This window comes from Pinus tabuliformis, chromosome 3_2, assembly GCF_031772625.1.
Source record: "Pinus tabuliformis cultivar Carrire ecotype Pingquan chromosome 3_2, CPIR1, whole genome shotgun sequence".
Taxonomy (NCBI): domain Eukaryota; kingdom Viridiplantae; phylum Streptophyta; class Pinopsida; order Pinales; family Pinaceae; genus Pinus; species Pinus tabuliformis.
This window is the reverse complement of record NC_142302.1, coordinates 1,122,081,265-1,122,101,911: the sequence shown is the minus strand read 5'-3', so window position 1 is coordinate 1,122,101,911 and position 20,647 is coordinate 1,122,081,265. Positions and strand designations below refer to the sequence as shown.

Sequence of the window (20,647 nt, the reverse complement as noted above, 5' to 3'; positions counted from 1 at the left end):
TTGGTTTCTAATATTTGTCCACCCATCTGATACAATGGATACCCCAGAATCCACCCACTCATTTGTAAAACGTGTCAAAGCTCTTTGAACCTTAGCTTTTTCTCTTTCTAATAACATTGTTCTAGCTTTCTCATAGTTGGGGGCCTTGTATCCTTTTGGGGCTTCATTGATGGCCTTTACCATGTCATGCCAATAGGGAGAGCGAAGCACATTGAATGGTACACCGCAAGCACAAAGAAAACGGACTATCTTTCCATCCACATCATCCCTCCCAGCAACATTAAGGAAATCCCCTATTGTTCTTCTACCTCCAGAGGTTGCAGAAGTACCATGAGGAGATGAGCAACTACCAAATTTAGAGGTTGCACTTGATTCAGAATGAGTTTTTGGTTTCTTGTTTTTTTGTTGTGCAGCCATCTCTATTTGGATGTATTTTCTTCTTTCTTCAGTTGAAATGTTTGGGCAAATTTGTACCCCCACAGAACCCTTTTTTCATCACTGTCCAGCACCCCACAAAGATGCCTCCTCAGACGGGTATATGAACCACAATATGGTTTTCCTCCATGACAACCATGAGGGCACACAAATTTGTAAGATCCACCACCCTTTCCCCCATCAAGTTTGGTCACATAGTTCCACAAGGGTGTTGATGTAGCTTTCCCATCTTGTGTTTCAGTGTCCCCTTCAAGTTCATCCCCTTCCTCTTCAAACCCTTCCTCCTCATCATACATTGGGTCACTACTATTAGGACCATCACCAATGTCCTCTTCTGTTTCTTCCCTTCTATTCTTCACCCTTGCCATCATTAAAACCAAGAGTGGAATGATACATAGAAGCCAAAAGAACACCATCTTGGAATATGGATATAGGTGGTGGACAACCTGTAAATAAAGGAGCAAGTAGAAACAATGGGAAAGAGTAGGAGAGGGAGGAGAAAAATACAAATTTTTTTTCAAAAAAACAAGGGAGTTTGGGGTTTGAACTTACCTCTTTAGCTCTTGTATGAAGTCCTCCAAGCTCTTGCTCCAAGCTCCTCCTCCTTCTCCTAGCTCCTCCTTCTTCACTCCTCCAAGCTCTCCTCTCTTCTCCTCTCCTTTCCTCTCTTCTCTTCTCCTCTCCTCTCTTCTCTTCTCCAACTCTCATAAACTCAAAGTGAGAAAATGAGGAATGAATGGGAGCTTTATTCTTTTCATTCCTCACCCTAAACTCACCCTAACCCACCCCCTCATTGCTAAGTTAAGTTAACTTTAAAAAAAAATTAAAAAAAATGATGTATTTTCCCTTGCCCGCGCGGTTTTGGAGGAAGCGCTCCGAAGCGTTGCGTGAAGCGCACGCTTCCGAGCCCGAAGCGTGGCGCTTCGGAGGCCCGAAGCGCCATCCGAAGCGCGCTTCGGGGCCCACGCTTCCTAAAATCCAGGAAGAGCTTTAAAAAAACTGAATCGCGCTTCGGATTTTTTGGAATCGCGCTTCCTGGGGCGCTTCCGGAACGCTTCCGTACGGAGTGCGATTCCGGCCTAGGATCCGGGGGGGGCGCTTCCTGCAACGTTGATGCATTAACCAAACACCCTATTAGGTGGTTTATACCTCTAAAGGGGATAATACAGTCAAGGTACATCCATTAAAAGGTGGTGGCATGTGACAGATAAGTGAATGAAGTAGGGGAAGAGAATGGGCAACCTTGGGTCACATGCTGGGGTACAAGGGTAGCTAATAAGAGGGAAGCCCACACTTTGGGTTTATGATGTGTAGGAGGAAGCAATCGTGGTACATGAGGTGCCCCGGCATTGGTTTTCCCACCCTTCTTTATATGACTTTTGCCTTTTATGATTTTCTTTGATTAACTACTCGGAGCTCAAGGGTTTAGAGCATAATGTGTCAGATATAGTAGTGGAATCCCCCCTTTAAGGTGGGGTGGTTCATCGCCCACCAGGGGTTGAGACAATCATGGGTTCCTCTACGATGAAGAAGGCTCATAGAACCTATAGGAACCAGGGTGATGGCCATGATAATGGTGTAGAGCTCATGTATTGGCTCTTGCCCACATGCTAAAATGTTTTTGTCCCATCCATCTTTTGCATTTTGTGGTACTTTTCCTGTTGAATGTGGCCATATATGCCTTTAACTTTCTTTTTAACTGCATCAACCCCCGGACTTCATTCCAGGCCATGACCCAAGGTGTGGGCGAGAGGAAGGGGCAGGTTAACCCTATGTAAACCCAATGGAGGTGTTGACCACTACGTGTCAACGACCCATAGCAGTACACCCCTTTTTTCGCAAAAGGAATAGCGCCTGATCAATATGTCAGTGTCGTTCAGCTATCATCATCAGCCTAACTTCTAAGATGTTATGTAAACCCTTTCTGCATGTGTATAATGTAAATAATCTCAGCAGATCCGTGTCATGTATGTAATGACCTAGGTAAACCTACTTTTCTAGTGACGATCTCCATTCTGGGAGTTTTTTTCTCTCACCATTCCATTCTCGGATGGTCGGTAGAGTTTTCCTCCAATCTTACCCCAAAGTTGGAATGGATTTTGTCACTAGGATCTTAGCGAGTCCTAGTGTTTTAAATCGAGTCTATGTAGAAGTGATTTGGGAATAATCCTAACTATTTGGTTAAGTTATTACAAATTGTTTGGTCTGCTGGATTATATTTGTGTCGCAAAAATGGGTAGTCTGTGAAGGTCTATTACAAATGGGTTTTTCCCTTATGATGTAAAAAAATATGAAAATCATGATGTAAAGTATCTGGAGGGTTGGAAAATAATTTATCCCCTCATAGATTAATTAATTAAATTTTTTGGCCAAAAATTAATTAAAATCCTAAGCCAAAAATTTAATTAATTCTAAGTCCTAGGTAAATTTAAATTCTCCAAAGACAAAATTTGTTGGTCCTTAAAAAATAAATTTTAAAAGGTCTCGGGACTTGAGTAAATTAATTATTTTGCTAAATTTTAAACCTTTGATCCCTGGGGGTTGAGTCAAAGTCAAATTTTTTGGGAAATTAACTCAAAAAATTAATTTTTGAGTTAATTAAAATGCATTTAATTGAAAAATTCGAATTTCCTCAAGAATTAAATATTTCGACGAATGAGATTAAAAGAAATTTTAATCTTCATCAACAGTCGAGATTGTTTTGACGAGGATCACTCGAACTAGCCGTTGGAAGATTTATCTTTAAATAAAAAGTCATTTGTCAGTCGATCTATCCAATCTCTCAATCATGTGCTAAGCAAAAAGCTTTTGTGTAATTTTTTCCTGGATAATAAAGAAAGACTTTGGGGTTAAATTTCACTGGTGTTACTCTTCATGGAAATACTGTAAGATGTGTTGTTTTCATGCATAAAAAAAAATTAGCCATTGATGATAGCTTCTCAAGAGTGATTTGAGTACAGGTATCTTGCTCAGTCATTGGGGTTTAAATAATAATTTAAATTTTGAATGTAATAGCAAGTATCTGTTAAATTTTGGTATGTTATATGCTTAGAGCAATTTACTTCAATTTTATCAATTCTAGATTAGTAATCACATCAGCATGATAGTAAAGTGCAGATAGAACATAAACATAAACAGTAGAAGACACACCAAAACAAAAGGACACAAGATGTGGCACCAGCCAGGGACAAACCCCAATGAGGGGAAACCCTTGATCAATTCTTCTTATATTCTTCAATAGTTCAGCAGAGAGAGAGATAGTACAAATACATTTTAAGTCAAGACTTGACTTGCCAAAATAGGAGATCAGATCTTCCTCGAAATGATAACACAATGAGGTTGCAGATCTGATACCAAGGACTGAAGATATGCATCAGATGATAGCTCAACCAATTACCCAAAATACTGAAGCTTTCCTTCCATAAAACTCTCCTTCCTTTGCTGCTTCACTGATCATGTGAAGACTGCCCATCTGGCATCTTATACATGCTATAAGGACTGAAACATATCTTGGCAAACCTGATCTTTGGTTAGGGCACAAGCTCTAAGTGCCCACAGCACCCTAAACATACTCCACATTCCACCTATTTACTGCGGATAGCCTTCACACAGTCCTCCAATGATATGCTGACTTATAGGGTCTGAACGCAACACTTAAAGAGGCCTCCAACTACTAGCTATGGTCTGCGGCCTAGCCCAGCAGTTGACTGCAACTTTTGTCCCTTCACACAGTGATCCAAACAGCCCTTACAGTAGTCTCTAGTTCTTCCTTATTGCAGATTCTTCTGCCCAACATACCGAGTTCAAGAATAGCTTGATCATGCCCAAAACAGTCCACGCTGTCACCTACAGCAATGTGACTTTAATGTTGATGAAATACTTCCTTTTGTTGCGGCATAAGTCCACTCTTCTTGCTGCGTCTTAGGGTCCCTTGTAAGCTTTGATAAGGGATCTTCTAACTGCGGCTTAGATCTTTATATGTTGTTGATTAGGGCATCTTCTACTGTGGCCAATAGAGCTGCGTATAAGGTTGTATAGGTCTCTATTAACAGTAGATTAGGGCTGCCAATTAGGTCTCTTGCTACTGTGGAATAGGGCCTACGTTTAGGACATTAGGGCACCTCCAAGACAGCGGTTATGTCTCCTCCTTTAGGACTGCGTTTAGGGCAGCATTAGCCCTTCCTTAACAGTGGATTAGGGCACAAATGAAAAGCAGCTTGAACTCATAGTTTGGACTGCGGCTAGGGCATCTTATTCCAGCGTATAAAACCCTTCTTGACTGCGGCCAGATTGTCTTCTTTCCTCTTGCATCTAGGGCTTCATCATCTAGACCTCTCTTGCCACCAAAACCCAAAACAAGTGGAGAGAGATCATGAGTGAAGTGAGTGACAAATGACTTGAAGTCCTCTTCTGTTTATAGTAAAACGTTAAGGATAGGTTGGGGTAATTTGGTTGTTGGCCGACCTTGACAAATTGTCACATACCACAAATAAATTCATATCTCCATGAATACATGTCGGAATCAAATGATCTTTAGATCAAATCCTACACCTCTTGACGAGAGTAATCCAAGAAAAATATCAGTTGCCATAAATAAGAAGACCCATATGGAGTTTGGCCCTAGTTGTCAATTTTAACAGTATCTCTATTTGCCTGAATTTTATTATCATTTTCTCGCTCTATTTTGATGGTTGGATTGAGTTTTGCAAGAAAATCTTGATTTTTATATCCTCGGGCGTTAGGAGAAGTTTTCAGTTGGACCAGCCAACTCCCGATTTATGTTTTCTAAAGAGCCCAGCTAAATTAGCTCCGGGCTTATCATAAAATTTTATGTCTGATATACGAAGGGTTTTGAGTTAAGCACCTCCTTTAAATTTAAAAAAAAAAATATTTTTTGTGTGGGAAATTGATAAATCTTGCTATTAAAAGCCTTAGATTGTCAGATCTGGGAGCAGAGTTGGACTCATACTCCTCAAATCTGATAGACTTGTAGATTATTTGTATAGATTTGTAATTTATTTGCGTAGATCTTAGATTTGTGTAACATAATTTTGAATTCTAACATTTGGGTTTTGGGATTTTCTCTATTTTTGTATATATTAGGTCTTGGGCATTTCAATTTTTGCTTGTGCAGGTATAGATTTGAAAATCAGCCAAGGAAATCTTCAAATCTGAGCCAGATCTAGACCCTGGAGGGCAAGATCTGGGCTCAAAGATTGTTTGCAGGAATAGATCTGAGAAATCAGCCAAGAAAATCTTCAGATCTGAGATTTTTTCAAGGAGATCTGGGGGTTTTGAGACAAATCTAGGCCCTGGAGGGCAAGATCTTGTCCCAAATATTGTTTGCAGGGCCAAAAATTCGAGATTATTCAGTGAAAGAGAAAGATCTGAAGTTAGCCATTTTTTTGTGACATTGGGCAAATTTCTGAGCCTTTGGGGCCTAACGATGTTTTTCAAAGCCCCTGTCGTGGCCTTATTTACCCGTGGCATTCCAGCAGCTCTTCCCTTTTTCCCCTGCTGCAGCTCCTCTCCTAAGCTTGTCTTCCTCATCCGTTGCCCTATTTCCCCTTTCTGCTGCCTGTAGCAGCCTCTGTTTGGCTTAGCGCAGTCCCTCTTCGGGTTGCGTTGCCCTCAAATCCCCCTCACCTCCTTAACGCAAGCCTTTGAGGCCTTACTCAGATCTGCCATCCTCATTCCTGTGGCTACTAAGCCCTTAATGCTGCTTTAAAAAGCTTCATCTCTGCCTTAAAAGCTCACAGTGTTGCCTCTACTGTGGCATAACTTAAAAATTTTCTGAGTTTGGATTATTATTATATGCAGAAAATTCCAAAATAATTTGTTTGCAGGTGGACCATCTATTGGAGGGTTTCGTTGCAAGTGTCTCCAAGCCCAAAGGGCTCACTGGTTTGCACCCTCAAACCCTTTGTTTCTTCATTGTTCATCTACAGCTAAGAAATTATCTCCTGACAGTGATGAAAGCGCCCTAAAAATAAATCACAAATTGTTTAATAATCCAAGGAATTAATTGCATTAGTGGAGCATTCTCTGGCATAGAACTGCAAAGTCCATTTCTGTTTTGAGTGCTTACTAAAGTCTGATAGAAACAGTGACATCCACTTCATCTAGTTAACACAGAAATTGCTCATACATTGCTAAATACATTGGCAAGTCATTGATCTGGTGATGACTATCACATCTACATGATAAGCATAATCAAGTCTGACATATCAGTGGTAATAGCATATTTTGTCACTGTTTGTTCTCTATCTTAAGTGCTTTAGTCTAGGTCAAGAAGAAGTGAAAGTTTTATGACTATTTGACACACTTGGCATAAGGAAAATTCATAAGTAGCTATTTCTCTCTGTTATCTTATTCGTTGCTGTCATAAGTTTACTTGGTAATCACTGAATATCATTTTCATGTTCTAATAAGCTTGATTAAGAAATAAATCTAAATTGCTCACTGTGTCATAAACTCATTTTGTTGCTCCTTTGTCATTGGAAAATAAGTGGCTTACTGCTGTCCTAAGCAAGCAATCTAATTAGTTACAGTTTATGGTTCAGCTTGAATATCTATTTGTGAATGATAACATTCAGAGCTCTCTTGACTTGAATGAATATCTTTTACTTGGCATCAATTTCATTGATATATCTTGAGGATTTCCAGTTTTGTAAGAGTACTAATAAATTTGCTGTCCCTTTGAGTAATCATTGTTAATATCTTGAAATCTGAAATATAAATGTGATACTCAGCATCATTGGTGAAAGATTGTGTTAGGCATCCCTTGGTTCCCTCCCTCTTACATGTTTGCATTCATTTTCTCATATAAAGAGCTATAATTAAGACTGTTCTGGGCACATTTTTCATTGGCAAACTTACTAATTCTTCTTTGCTGTCCTAAGGACTGATTTATGATAGCATAAAGAAATTTCATTGTGCCTTGCTCTATAACCATTGCTCACTGCTATCTTATTTGTTGATCATACCTTAGAAATATCTAGCTAAGCATTGGTGGTTTGCTGAAGTAGACTAAGAGCAAGTACTACTCTTATTGCAGCTTTGGATCATTATCATTATCATATCATATTGGATGAGCTGATTGCTTTGGGACTGACTTGTTTTTTCTGGGATTGCTTTTCATACTCTCTGTCATTATTAGTAATCTCATCTTGCTGGTGCGTCATAGTAGATTTGTAATTTGCATTTGCTCTGTCTGCAAGTTCTATTATTTGTGCTTCTAACTGATCTATCTTAAGTAAAAATCGTTCTAAAAAGCATATAACCAAGGGCAGCATTGATTTATTGATTCTGACTGTAAGTGGTTCCATTTCACTGCCTTTCCGTGCTTACTTTAGTATGCTTAATAAATCTTTAAAATTTTTTTTGACTAATCTCACAAGATAGCTTTCATTGCTAATATTGCTTCATTAATACAATCTTAAATCACTTTATGAGTTGGCAATTTTTTGTGAGTCATTCTGATTGCAAGATTGGATAATTGATTTGTTCTGGAGCAGCGAAGTGTAATTGGCACTCATCTTGTTTTAAGTTTCCTTAAGCAGCATTTATTATCCTATGACTTGATACTCCATTTATTCTACAAGTTTATTTCTCTGAGCATTGTAATTGAAAGGCACTGGTCTTATAACGTTAAATCTAAATTGTCTAATCTAATTGAATATCCTAAAAGCATTGCTCAATCAACCTCGCTTGCATCTAATTTAAGTCAAGTTAATAAGATAATTCTCAGTGCATCTCCTAGAACTTGTTATCTCCCAACAAGTTTTCCTTCATCATCCATCTTTCAGCCCCTAGGGACTACCCCCCTTAGCTTGCCTAGGAGATAGCTAGAACGGAGTGGGCAAGGATTAGAGTGACAACCCTTGCCCTGAGCATTGTGGCCCTTGGTGTACACTTTGGGTGACAACAGGAGGAATGTGGACCCAGGGGGGGAAAATGATGGATGGGATAATAATGAGTGGAAAAAGGGTAATATAAGCAGATAAGGGAACGGGACCACACAACCAAAATCGGGGTTTCCCATGAAATACCATCCCGGAAACCAAATGGTCAATAAAAGAGATCCCACGGGACTAGAATCCAAGGTTAATTCCTAAAAGAGGTCTAGGGGATAGAAGCACAGACCTAGCCCATTCCTTTCGCCAAATCCCCCCCCCCATTAATTCATGCCCAGAAATGTCCATGATAAGCAAACTACAAAACTCAATCTCAAAATGACAAGGCATAACTTTAGATTCGGGAGGCCCACCTTCAAACATACGATCATAACAGATGAGCGAGGGACCACATGGCTGGGGCTCAAGTGGTGGAGAAATGGCACAATGAGCTAGCTGATGGCCGCAAGGGGCTGCTGGCTACCGACTGAGGACTATCTTGGAGAAAGTAAAATTCTCCTAGGGAGATTACCCACAAAATGGTGGGTAACAAGCTCTAACATCATTAATCTAGGTACAAAATCTGTTCAAATGATGGTCACATCCAACAAAAAAATATCAGGTATGTTGAAGTGCAACTAAGAAGTAACAGTTAACTTGCAGGTAACTCTACAGGAGTCAAGACTGCATAATAACAACTCTTGCACCTCAATGGGGATTTCTCGTTTTTCTGGTACCTTCTCCTTTCTAGTGCAGAAAACATATACCTTTCCTTTTGCATCATTCAATAACTCTTTCCAACCTAACAAAATGACTGACAAAGTAGCCAAACCAGATCTTCCATCATCATTCAAAGGCTTCATGATATCCCTTTTGCTATTGAGCCTTACTGCATACGTATTTTCCTTGACATGATCAATTCAATTTCTATCAAATTGCCATGGCCTGCCCAACAACAAATGGTGGGCCTCCATAGGCACTATATCACACAATACTTTGTCTTCATAATGTCCAATATTCAATAATAATACCTAATCACTCTATGGTCTAGTTGCAGCCAAGAAATTCTTTAAGGATTTGGGTTAGAGAACCAAGCAAGCTATAATTTCTTTAGCATCTCCATGGTTGCCAAATTATTTAAAGAACCACTTTCAATAATCAACTTGCATATTTTTCCTTGACATTTGCATCTAGATTTGAAGACACTTCTTCTCCAATCAAACTGTAAGGTATCCTTGTTGTCCATTGCCAGAGTTCTCTGCAACAACCACTTCTCCCCTGTTGATTAGGACACTTCTTGGGTTACCATATGCTCTTCTTGGGCTATCAATGTCATATTCCTAGCTCCGGAGATTAGGGCACAATTTTGATATGTGTGGACTTCATTGTAGATGTAGCACCTCAATAGTCTCCTCAAGCCAACGTCTCCCTCTAAATCCTCCCTCTACCTTTGAAGTTCAGTTGACTTCCTTGAGCTCTTCACTTGTGGGAGGTTTAGAAGAACCTCCTCTTCCTTGAGTGCTACAATCTCTTTTTCCTACTGTTCTACCATTACCCCATCTTCAGCCTTCAATGCATAAAATAGGCCTCATCTACAAAATGTAATTACACTAAAGCTAACTTGTCTTGACATTGGAAACGTAGCCCATTAACATATCTCAGTGTTGCATGTTCTTCATCTTCTTGATATCTGTGTTTATTTGCAAGCCCATGAATTCTTGCACAAAATTCCTTTTGCCTCAAATTTTGAAACTGTTTAAATAACTTATGCAGGTAATCTGTAGGATGATTTTTTTCTCTCAAGTGCTTCAACATCATGGACCAAAGTTTATCAATTATTTTCCATTTACTCCCCTTGTTTTAGAGATTAACCGCCATAGAGTAGTTTGTCATTTCTAATTCACCGCTACATTTTTTACAGTTCTCAAGGGTCATCTTCATCAATGTTTTCCATATTAAAATACATTTCTATTCCTTTCTTCCAATCCACGAACAAATCCAGATTCAAGTCTCCCTTAAACTATAAGGCTTCTGGTCTTTAGCTCTGTAGCAGACAATAATTTCAGAAATAATATATGCTAATATAATTAATATGATGTATATAAATTTAGATAAGATAGATACATCGAGAGGACCACCACTATAAATATGGCCTAGTGTGCCTTTTAACGAAGTGTATTATTATCCTTTTTATTATTATATTTGTATTTATTATTTTTATGGTCATTAAATGGTTTTATCGTTGGTGGTTTATGGGCCATGGTTGGTAACTCAGGGTATTTTCCCACAGCGTTTGGTGAAACCCATTTCAACTTTACATATTACTATTATTTATATAGCATTGACATCCACTTCAAAATTCCTTGTCCTCAAAGCAAGGGTAATGATGATACTATAGATGGAATTTTTTTTTTTTTTATTATTTTTAATTCTACCTTCCACAAGAACTTTCAAACCTCCTATAAGCTAGTAACATCATTATGATTTTAACGATATAATGATGGATTATATTTCTCAGACATTTCCTTCCACTGTACAACAATGAAAGCTGCTTCGTACATTTCGACGCCCAAAGTTGAACATGGGTGAATGTACAAGTGTATGAAAAATAAATTGAGTCATTGAACAGGACACAAACTGATCTGAGCATGTAGAGGATTATTCAGCACAATGATATGTCAGCCTTGGCACCACTGTAACCAGGCCCATCTATCACCTCAGGAGTTGAATAGAGAGGAATCCTTGAGCACTGAGAAGCCTATGTGGGATTCCCCGTATTATACATGTAGGGAAACCTTTTTTTAGTATCTTGTTAAAGATCTTGAGGACTTATGAGATTTCCTTGCATATTTGCAAACCTCAATGGAGCTTTGTGAGTTAGAAAGTGATGTTGGGTTGACGCCCACCATAAGTTCTTCTGCAATACCTGGTTTATTGAAATCTTTAATGGCTTCTTTATAGAATGCATCCTCGGCTTCAAGCTTCAGGTTTCTTCATCATCATCTTTATATTCCCAATTGGATTTGGAGTCGTCGTCTTCTTCTTCGCATTCCCAATTGGATTCAAAATCAGAATTAAAGTCTTCATCTTCAGCATCGGCTTCTTCTTTACCTTCATCTTCACTGTCTCCATCAAAGAAGCACTCATCCACCCAAATTTCATCACCTACTTTGTCCTCAATGTGTATCTCATATTGTATTTTTCAAATGTTTTATTTATTGTATCAATAAGCAGATCACTGCGTGTATTCCTTCTTTCGTCAAGAATGACAATTATAGTCTCCTTTTTTGTATCCATATTATAAATATATATAAAATGGTGACCACATAACATATGGCTGTTTAATTTTATGGCTGAAAATTTTCGCTCTGTTACTAATGTAGCAGATAATAATTGCTGAAATAATATGTACTAAAATAATAAACATGGTATGTATAAATTTATATATTTAATAATGATGGAATTTATGAAGTGAGATACATTAAGAGGGCCCCCACTATAAATATGGCCTATCTGATTTTAATAAAAGATTGATAGATCTTGAGACTAAAGTAACAGGACATGGCAAAAACATCGAGCAGCTCTAGGGTAATAGAGAGTCAACTCTAGTAGAACCATAACGAATTTAAAAAGGTTCATGCAATCCTATCAAATAAGGTGGATCTAAATTATTATCAAGCAATGGTGATGTTGACCTGCATTGTGACAATCTGAAGATTACATCCGATCAAATACCCCAGAATAAAGAAGCTACTCAACATCTCAATTCGCCGGATTCGACAAACTCGTCAAACTCACATGAGAAAACTGAGTCTCCAAAAGCATCATCCAAACCTATCAACAAAATAGTAACATGAATTTTCAAAATATGCAGCTCTAATACCAGATGGGACATTAAAACTCAGCTACAGTTATAAATATATATTAATTGATTGATGATGATTATAATTGTGGGAGGCCCTGATGATTACAATTGTGGGAGGCCCTGGCAATACAGCCCTAGGTGCCTCTTGATGAATGAGATCATGCCCTTTGCCTAATTACTCACTAATTACAAACTTATTTAATTTTATATAACATCATTACTTATTTTTATTATTATATTTTAGTTTATTATTTATATAGTCATTAATTGATTTTAGTGTTAGTGATTTATTGGTAACTCATGGTATTTGTCCATGGCATTTGATGAAACACATTTCAACTTTACGTCTTATTATTATTATTATTATTACAAGCTTCTTGTTTATATAACAAGCTCAATTAATTTTTCCATGGGGTCTACAAAACCAGCTTCGTCTCATGGCTTCTCATGTTCCTCTTCAGATTCATCATGCCAGTCTGGCCTTTAATGTTTTAATTTCTAATTGAACTCTCCCAATAATCCACATGCATCCTCCATTTCTCCTTCCTCTGCTTCCGCAATGCATATGGACTCTCTCTGGGCCGTTTGCAAGATGCTTTAATATAATATCATGTAGATATCTCTGTACTCACAAATGGATCTCACACTAAAACCTGCAAGAAAACTCACCAAAACATAGAACAACAAATTTTCACAGCAGAGATTAAAGCCATTCACATACAGCAACCGGATCAGAGAAGCAAACTCCAAAGACCAAACCATAAAACCCATCTCTATTTCTCATCCATAGTGTAACATAGTGTAATTAACTCGATCCCTTAAAGCACTCAACTAAAATTACTAAATATCCATAAACAGATATTTAATTGAATGTGCTAAGTTCAGGTATATTGTAAACATTCCATCCATTTATGGCAGTACCCTCCTCCATCTCCCATAACACTAGAAACTGCCTCACTTTGTCCAAAATTTGTGCATGTAACGGGCAGCGTATGAGCCTGCCAAGCTTCCATAAGAATATAATTTGCATATGATTAACGAAGACTGACCAACTCAATTTAATGTCTTGTTAACAGTTTTCAAATAAAGCTGGAAGGTTTCCTTAATCCTCTAGCTTTTACAGAGTGCTCGTTTTTTTCCCTAACAAGAGATTGGTTTTTCTTTATGATCATTCATGCAGAACGACTTTCCTTGTTTCCAACAACATGCAAAGTAATTTTAACTGAAGTTAGAGGGTGAGTAGTAGTACCATATTCTTCTCATCTTGCTCCAGAACAGTGTTCTGAATCACAACCATCGGTGGCCAAATGATCATGTGATTGCTCGTCACTTCTTGCAAACCCTTCCATTTGCCAAACATTTCCTCTGCAGCTAGACCTGCAGCCCCTCGCCTCTTTAATTCTTCTTCCAAAACCTCTGCAAGTTTCCTGTGTAACTTGACCCTCTTCGACCTGACAGTTTTAGCATGGGACAAAAGAGGTTGCATGCCATTGTACCAATCAATAGCGCCCACCCCACCTTGGCACGCTGGGCAATGCCACTGCCTTGCAGACTCGTTTATCTCCTCAATCGTTAAAGTATCCAACGACTGGAAAAATTTCCTAAACGCCTTATCCTTCTTTTGGGCCTCATGACTTACTACACTAGCATCAGATTCATAATCATCGCTAAGCAACCAATCATCATCGCTTCCTTCCTCCATAATGTCAGGTTCAGAGCCACTTCTCGATTGATAGCCTAGATCATATGGCATATCTGCTCCCTCCAGTTGCTCTGAAGGAAGAAGCTTTGGCAACAAATTGTTTCTTAAACAAGAAATTTCTGCACTTTCACTTGTTTCAGGTCCAGATACCAAAGGTGAATTGCTTACTATGTTCTTCCATTGCCAGCCCGGTGAAGGCGAACTCTGCCAATTCGAGTCCCTGCAGGCAGATTGCCAATTATTCTCTGCTATCTGTTGTGGTGACCTCGTTAAGTCGTGCTTATTCCCAGCCTGCCAACCCTCATTTTTTCTTATCCATTTATCAATTCTTATATTATTCTTCTGTGCCTTGCCTTCGTCTCTAAAACCCCAACGCTTGTAGGCTTCATCCGAACCCTTATTGTTTCTGTCCTTCACATCATTCCACCTTGCTGGCCTTTGAGCAGCTCCATCGAAACCCAGTTTAGCTTTCCCATCCTTTTGGAAACCAGTTGCTGACAGACCACTCTTAGCCCAGCTGTCAGTTGGAGGTAAATTTGAGCGACTGGATTGGTGATGCCCAGATCTGCGTGAAGAGGAATCAGTCCATGCCTTTTGTTCTTGTGATCCACCAAATCTTGAGCCAACTTGAGACGATGAGCCTTCTTTCGAGGCCCATCTTTGACTATTACGGTTAATGGTATTATCATAATTTAACTGACCAGAAGAAGAAGAAGAACCCCAGGAAAAGCTGGAGACATATTTACTCTGCGCAGCATCTTGAGCGGGATCAAGAGTAGCATCGCCTCTCTTACGATTCTTCCTATTCTTTTTCTTCTTAGGGCTACTAAACAAATTATTACCGTTCAGCATTAACGTGTTATTGTGTGCTTCTCCAGTCTCGTCCTCATTCCAACCCATTGCTTCTGAGACATTACAGAAAAAAAAATTGATTACGCTGCATAAAAACCTCGATGGAGCTGCTACTGCTAGTCTGTCAAAAATTCCCAAAGACATTTAGAAATTACTATTCAATTCCTACCTCGGCAGCTGTGCAAGTCGTCAAAAATTCGAGCAGAAGCTGAAGAGTGCCTTTGAAAATTCTTTAGTTCGGCCGCAACTATATGAAGGAAATCTTCAATTCCTTCCAAATTCTTGACAGCATTGTAGTATAAGATAACAACACGTCATACTAAAGAGTCCAGTCTTTGCAGGGACAGAATTTTTTGAAGATCACGACCTGTTAAAGATGAATAGAAAAAAACAACGAAGCTTACTAAGTGAAATTTCACCGCAAGTATTACTACTAGTACCTTCACGATCCATCAGAGTTGAATCTATAGAGAGGCGAGTAAATGTTAAAATAGACCATGTGTGTGTTTCTTTTATGTTAATAAACAGACTCATGTTAGAATCCGATATTTTTCAAATCTTTATAAGGCCAGTCTACAACGGTCAAGGTCAAGCCCTCCTCAAGCGATTATCATCATTTCTTGCGTACGGTGGCGGTAAATTTTAGATATTTTCTCAGTTTTACCTCGCAAACTTGTTTTCTTGTCCTACAATTGTCTTTTCAATCCCTTCAAATTCGTTCAGAATGCTATGAAGCTCCCCGACTAAATCGCTCAGCCCAGACAAACAACACGATGCTCCACGGCAGAAACTTATTTCCCAGACATCGTGAATAGTAAAATTAGAAAGCCTGTTCATCCGTATATATATATACATCCAGACAGAATATGTATATACATTATGTAAAGTATTTTTGAACAAAACTCACAGAATTTCGTGCACAGGATTCGAACCAAAGGACCAAATTCAACATCAAATGACAAGAAATGTACGAATCCTAACACGGCAGCACCTTTCTCCGCCGCAACCAGACGCTGTGGTCCTCTGCGCCATGAAAGCGGAAAAGCACTCTCGTCGTGAGTCGAACACCCGATCTGCGTTGACAAAACTACGGTTTCGGGCGTTGGTTTCTGTTTAAACGATACATTAATTACAGTTTGACGTCCGTCATTCGCCTAGCCACCACGGGAAGAGAAGATTCCATGTCGGCGAAAATGTGGGAACCGTGTAAGATGATTTTCTAAATTTTTCTACTTAAATAAAAAGTCCATCATTATTATTTATAGAGTTAGTGGTGTGATTTTCGGAAGTTTTTTTTTGAGTTTTTTTGGGTAATTTTTCTAAAATTGGGCGAAGATTTATTGAAATTATAAGTTTGATAGGTAACCCCTACACAGTGAAAGTGTTATAGGGTTTTTCAGAGTGCTAAATCTATACATACATTCAAAAAACCACTTTAAATAACACAAATCAAGATTTCATGTCAATTTTTTTTTGCCAGAAAGTCCAAAAAATCACACTAGAGACAACTTCCATTATTTCTACATGGAACTTTTAAGTAGAATAAATTGAACCATATAATAATTTACTAAAAAAATTAGTTAGATTAAAAGCCGAACATTATTTATACATGAAACCACCTAAGATTACTTAAAAAAATAAATAAATAAAGAAATTAGTAATATAAAAATGGAACATTATTTATACATAGAACTTTTAAGTAGAATGAATTGAACCATAACATTTTTAACCATTTATAAATATTAGGATGAGTTGGAATCTTAACATTTTTAATAAAAAAATTGAGTAGAGTGGTCAAGAGTGAGTCTAATGGTTAAGAGCATATGTTTCCTTATAAGAGGTCAAAGACTCAAATCTAAAAAGGTAGAGTATACATGCCTTTATAAACTTAGTAGTCAAATTGAAGAGAGAAAGTAAGTCCATTAAATTTATAATTAATTGAATTTTTATCTTTTTAAATTTTTATTTTTTTTCCGGGGAAAAAATCACAACTTTTTATTAAGAGCGATAAAAAGTTTTACAAGCTATTGAAACATATGCCACCACATCTGGCTCATAAGTCTGCTGTTCTGCTCAACAATTAAGGAGCTGTTCTGCTGTTCTGTAGGACCCAAAACCTTTACAGGCAACCTCCCAACGGAGGTGCAATAACAACCATGTATCAAAAATGTGAAAACAAAAACTGGGATCTCCTTCAACAGAAGGAAAACAACCCCAATAAACAAAAATATAGATGTCTCAAGGCCCGTGAGCAGTTTCAAAACGGATAGCAAGTATAAAAGTCTATTGCTGTGAATTTTAAAAGCTGCTACTGAAATCAAGATCTAAAGAAAAATAGAGCTGGAAAATACAAGAATATACATATAATATATAATGTCGCTGCAAAACTGCTGTCAAAAAGAAACTGGACGACAAAATTCAAAGAGTCTGTGCATAAGGAGGCATATTTGATTTGACTGAATGCCCTTGTCTAATCTCTTCTATGACCCAGTTGCCCAAATCCTGTTGTACACCAGCTTTAGATAGCTAGTCTGCTTCTTCATTCTTGTCCCTGTAAATGTGGCAGATAGAAAAAATATTAAAAGATGCCTTTAATAAGAAAATTTCTTCCACAAGAGTTCTCAATATCTGATTATGACAAGATGCTTTTCCATTGACCCAATTAATGACATTAAGGGAGTCCCCAAAAATCTGTATCATGTTTATGTTTCTGTGAATAAGCCAGCATAAAAGGTAACGAAGAGCTGATAATTCCGCATAGTTATTAGTGCCATAACCCAGCCCAACAGAAGCTTTTAATGAATGATTAGGATCGATATGAATGCACAGGCCAGCTCCTGCCCTGTTATTTTGAGAAGCCCCATCAAAAAAACCCCAAGGAATGCCTTCTTGTATGTTGATTTGTTTTTGCTTTTGCTTAGGTTCTTTTTGCTCAGGAGGCGGTAATGCAGAGTAAATGGCCGCAATGTTAGTGGCTGTGACGAAGGAGGGAATGTCCTTGTCTTGAAAAGTGCTTTTATTCCTGGCAAGCCATATTCCCCAGCAGTATATGAGAGGCAGGTTTCTCAGGTTTCCATCAGGGAAGTCTTGCCACCATTTTCTCCAAGCTGACTCCAAAGAATCGAGGCCCCACCTAGCATTTATCTTGAGCAGCGCAGAAACCTCCTCCCAGATCTGTCTAGAGAAAGCACAAGATATGAAAAGGTGGTTTATGGATTCATCATCCGACTTGCACAGCGGGCATCTTCCAGGCCCAACTAAGAATCTTGCCTGTAGAATTTCCCAAGTTGGGATCTTCCTTTTTAAGATACACCATAGAAACAGTCTGGCCTTTGCTGGGCTTTTGAGTTTCCACAATTTTTTGGCCCACCAATCCAGAATGCCCCAACCTTTCTTTCCCATCAAGAAAAGGTATCCATCTTTGGGCGAGTAATCCCCTGTTTTGCTCTGGGCCCAAAGCAGGCAGTCAGGTTCATCTTTTATCCTGACATTTGAACGTTGAAGTTCTTTTATGAAGACCTCCCACTCAGCCTTCCACCTGATATTGATTCCCAACTCGACATCATCCTTCCAGGCCTGTCCCCAGATAGTAGACTGTCCCACCTTCTCCACTTGATTTAGTGATGTAATACCTTTGTTGTCCAGATGTCTGAGAAGTCCAGGCGACAAAGCATAATCTTCATTGCATCCTACCCAAGGGTCTCTGCCAATCTTGATTAGACTACCATCACCAACTTTCCAAGCTAAGCCTTGTTCGATCACGGAGAAAGCTTCCACCGTGGCCTTCCATATGGCAGAAGTATTTTTTATCTTCTTGTTTTGACTCCGGATCCAGTCTTCCAGGGGGATGGGGTCAATGTATTTCCTTTTTACCACTCTTGTCCATAAGTTTTCCATAGTTATTAGCCTCCATCCGGATTTTGCAGCTAAAGAGAGACTGAATTCTGGGAGTCTTTTAATGCCCCATCCACCCCATTCTTTTGGTCTGGCCACTTTGTCCCAAGCCACCCAAGGCAGAACTGAGGATTCCTTAGTGCCGGCCCAAAGAAATCTACTACATATTTTCCTGATTTTCTCCATCACTCCTTTGGGGATCCAAGTCAGGGCAGCCCAGTATACCGGAATAGCTAGGAGAACAGATTTAATAAGAGTCAGCCTCCCAGCTCTGGAAAGCCACCTGAAGCTCCAGTGTGATATTCTAGCTTCAATTTTGGCTATGAGCCAGTTCCAATCCTCTTTTCTGTAGCCTACAGGCTTTAGCCAAAAACCCAAATATTTGAAAGGAGTATCCAGAGGCTGAATAGGGAAAGGAAATAAATTAGCCAGACTGTTCCTTTCCCTTCTTTCAAAATCTGCAACACAAGCTTGGGACTTTCCAGAATTAATCTGCATTCCAGTGGCTTTAAGGAAGAGATCAAAAATACATTTTAATTCCTTTAGTTCATCAGAGGAGCCATTAGTGAAAATCAAAATATCATCAACAAAAAGGAGGTGAGTGATGAAGAGATTGATTGCTACCTCTATACCCTTTACCTTTCCCGTCCTTCTGGCTTTATGGATTAGTCTACTTAGTCCTTCTGCCACAAGAAGGAACAGAAGGGGAGATAAAGGGCACCCTTGCCTTAATCCCCTCTGACTGTTGAAAAATGAGGAGGCCGCACCATTAACCAAAACTGCAAAGCTGACATTTGTGATGCACCCCATGACCCAGCTAACAAAAGAATAGTTGAAACCGAGATGTGTAAGCAACATTCGCAAATAGAGCCAACTGATCCGGTCATATGCTTTGGATAAATCAATTTTGAGCACAGCACCCTTCTTATTCTTCATCCGGATACTATGAATAACCTCCTGGGCAACCCCGATGGCTTCATGAATTTGTCTTCCATCCAGAAATCCAAATTGTTCCATCGATATGTTTTGTGATAGGATTGGTGCTAATCTGAGAGCAATAACCTTTGCAATAATCTTGTAGATGCAGTTACACAAGGATATTGGTCTGAAGTCTTCGAAACTATCCGGATCATCCTTCTTCGGAATAAGAGCTATGAAAGTTGAGTTGAAGGGTCTATAGATTTCTCCTTTCTGTCTTGACTCTTCAACTACTTCAGTTATTTCTGTTCCCAATTGATCAAAAAAATGGAGGAACAGCTCTATTGTCCAGCCATCAGGGCCTGGGCTCTTGTCTTTGCCCATGAGCTTCATAGCTGCTTCAACCTCCTCCTTTGAGACCGGGGAGGACAGATCTTCTGATTCATCTTCCTCAATGAACCTAGGAAAGCTTTGTGCCGTTTGGAGGACTTCTGCAATCGTAGCCTCCCCAGAATCTGAGAAAATGTTCTGAAAGTGTCTTTTCCCAAGCCCAGAGAGCTCAGAGAAAGAATTGACCATCTCCCTTCTTCGTTTTTAAGGCGCCATATAGTATTTGCAGCTTTCCTACCTTTAGCAAAGTTATGAAAAAACTTAGTATTCTCATCCCCCGATTTTATCCAGACTGCTCTACTTTTTATCCTCCATTCTTCTTCCTTATCCAGTAGGATTTTATTTTGTTGTTTCTCCAAATGGAGGATTCTGTCTTTGGATGACTGAGATGAGTAACCATCAACCTCCATACTTTCCAACTGCTTCAGTTCCTCCCTAATATTTCCCAACTCCTCATTTTGCTTCAGCTTTCTTTCCTTTGCCCAGGAGATTGTGGCTTTCTTCAAATTTTTAAGGTTCTCCATGAACAAAAAACTCCTATCCTCATCAGAGTTTGGAACAGGGTGGCTCCATGTATTATTGAACAGATTGCAGAAAGAGGGATCTTGGAGCCAAGCAGGATTGAACTTGAAAGGGGCTGGGGGCTTGGGGGGAGGGAGGAAAAGGTCAAGAAAAACAGGGAAGTGGTCCGAGTTT

The 20,647-nt window shown here is 39.0% G+C and overlaps 1 protein-coding gene across 4 annotated transcripts in view; it reads right to left on the bottom strand.

The window, feature by feature from the left end:
- LOC149184619 (protein SUPPRESSOR OF GENE SILENCING 3 homolog) overlaps positions 1-15,893 on the bottom strand; it is a 204,675-nt gene extending 188,782 nt beyond the window's left edge. Inside the window, exons 1-3 of one of the 4 annotated variants that reach the window (XM_089417625.1) lie at positions 15,741-15,893; positions 14,919-15,116; positions 13,445-14,802 (exon numbers count right to left, since the gene is read on the bottom strand). In XM_089417625.1, coding sequence (XP_089273751.1) covers positions 13,445-14,797 — 1,353 coding nt within the window. In that variant the 5' untranslated portion in view covers positions 14,798-14,802; positions 14,919-15,116; positions 15,741-15,893. Of the gene's footprint in view, positions 1-13,444; positions 14,803-14,918; positions 15,385-15,413; positions 15,596-15,656 lie in introns of those variants that run through there. The other 3 variants (XM_089417626.1, XM_089417624.1, XM_089417627.1) reach the window with 3 other exon arrangements.
- Positions 15,894-20,647: the final 4,754 nt, after the last annotated feature.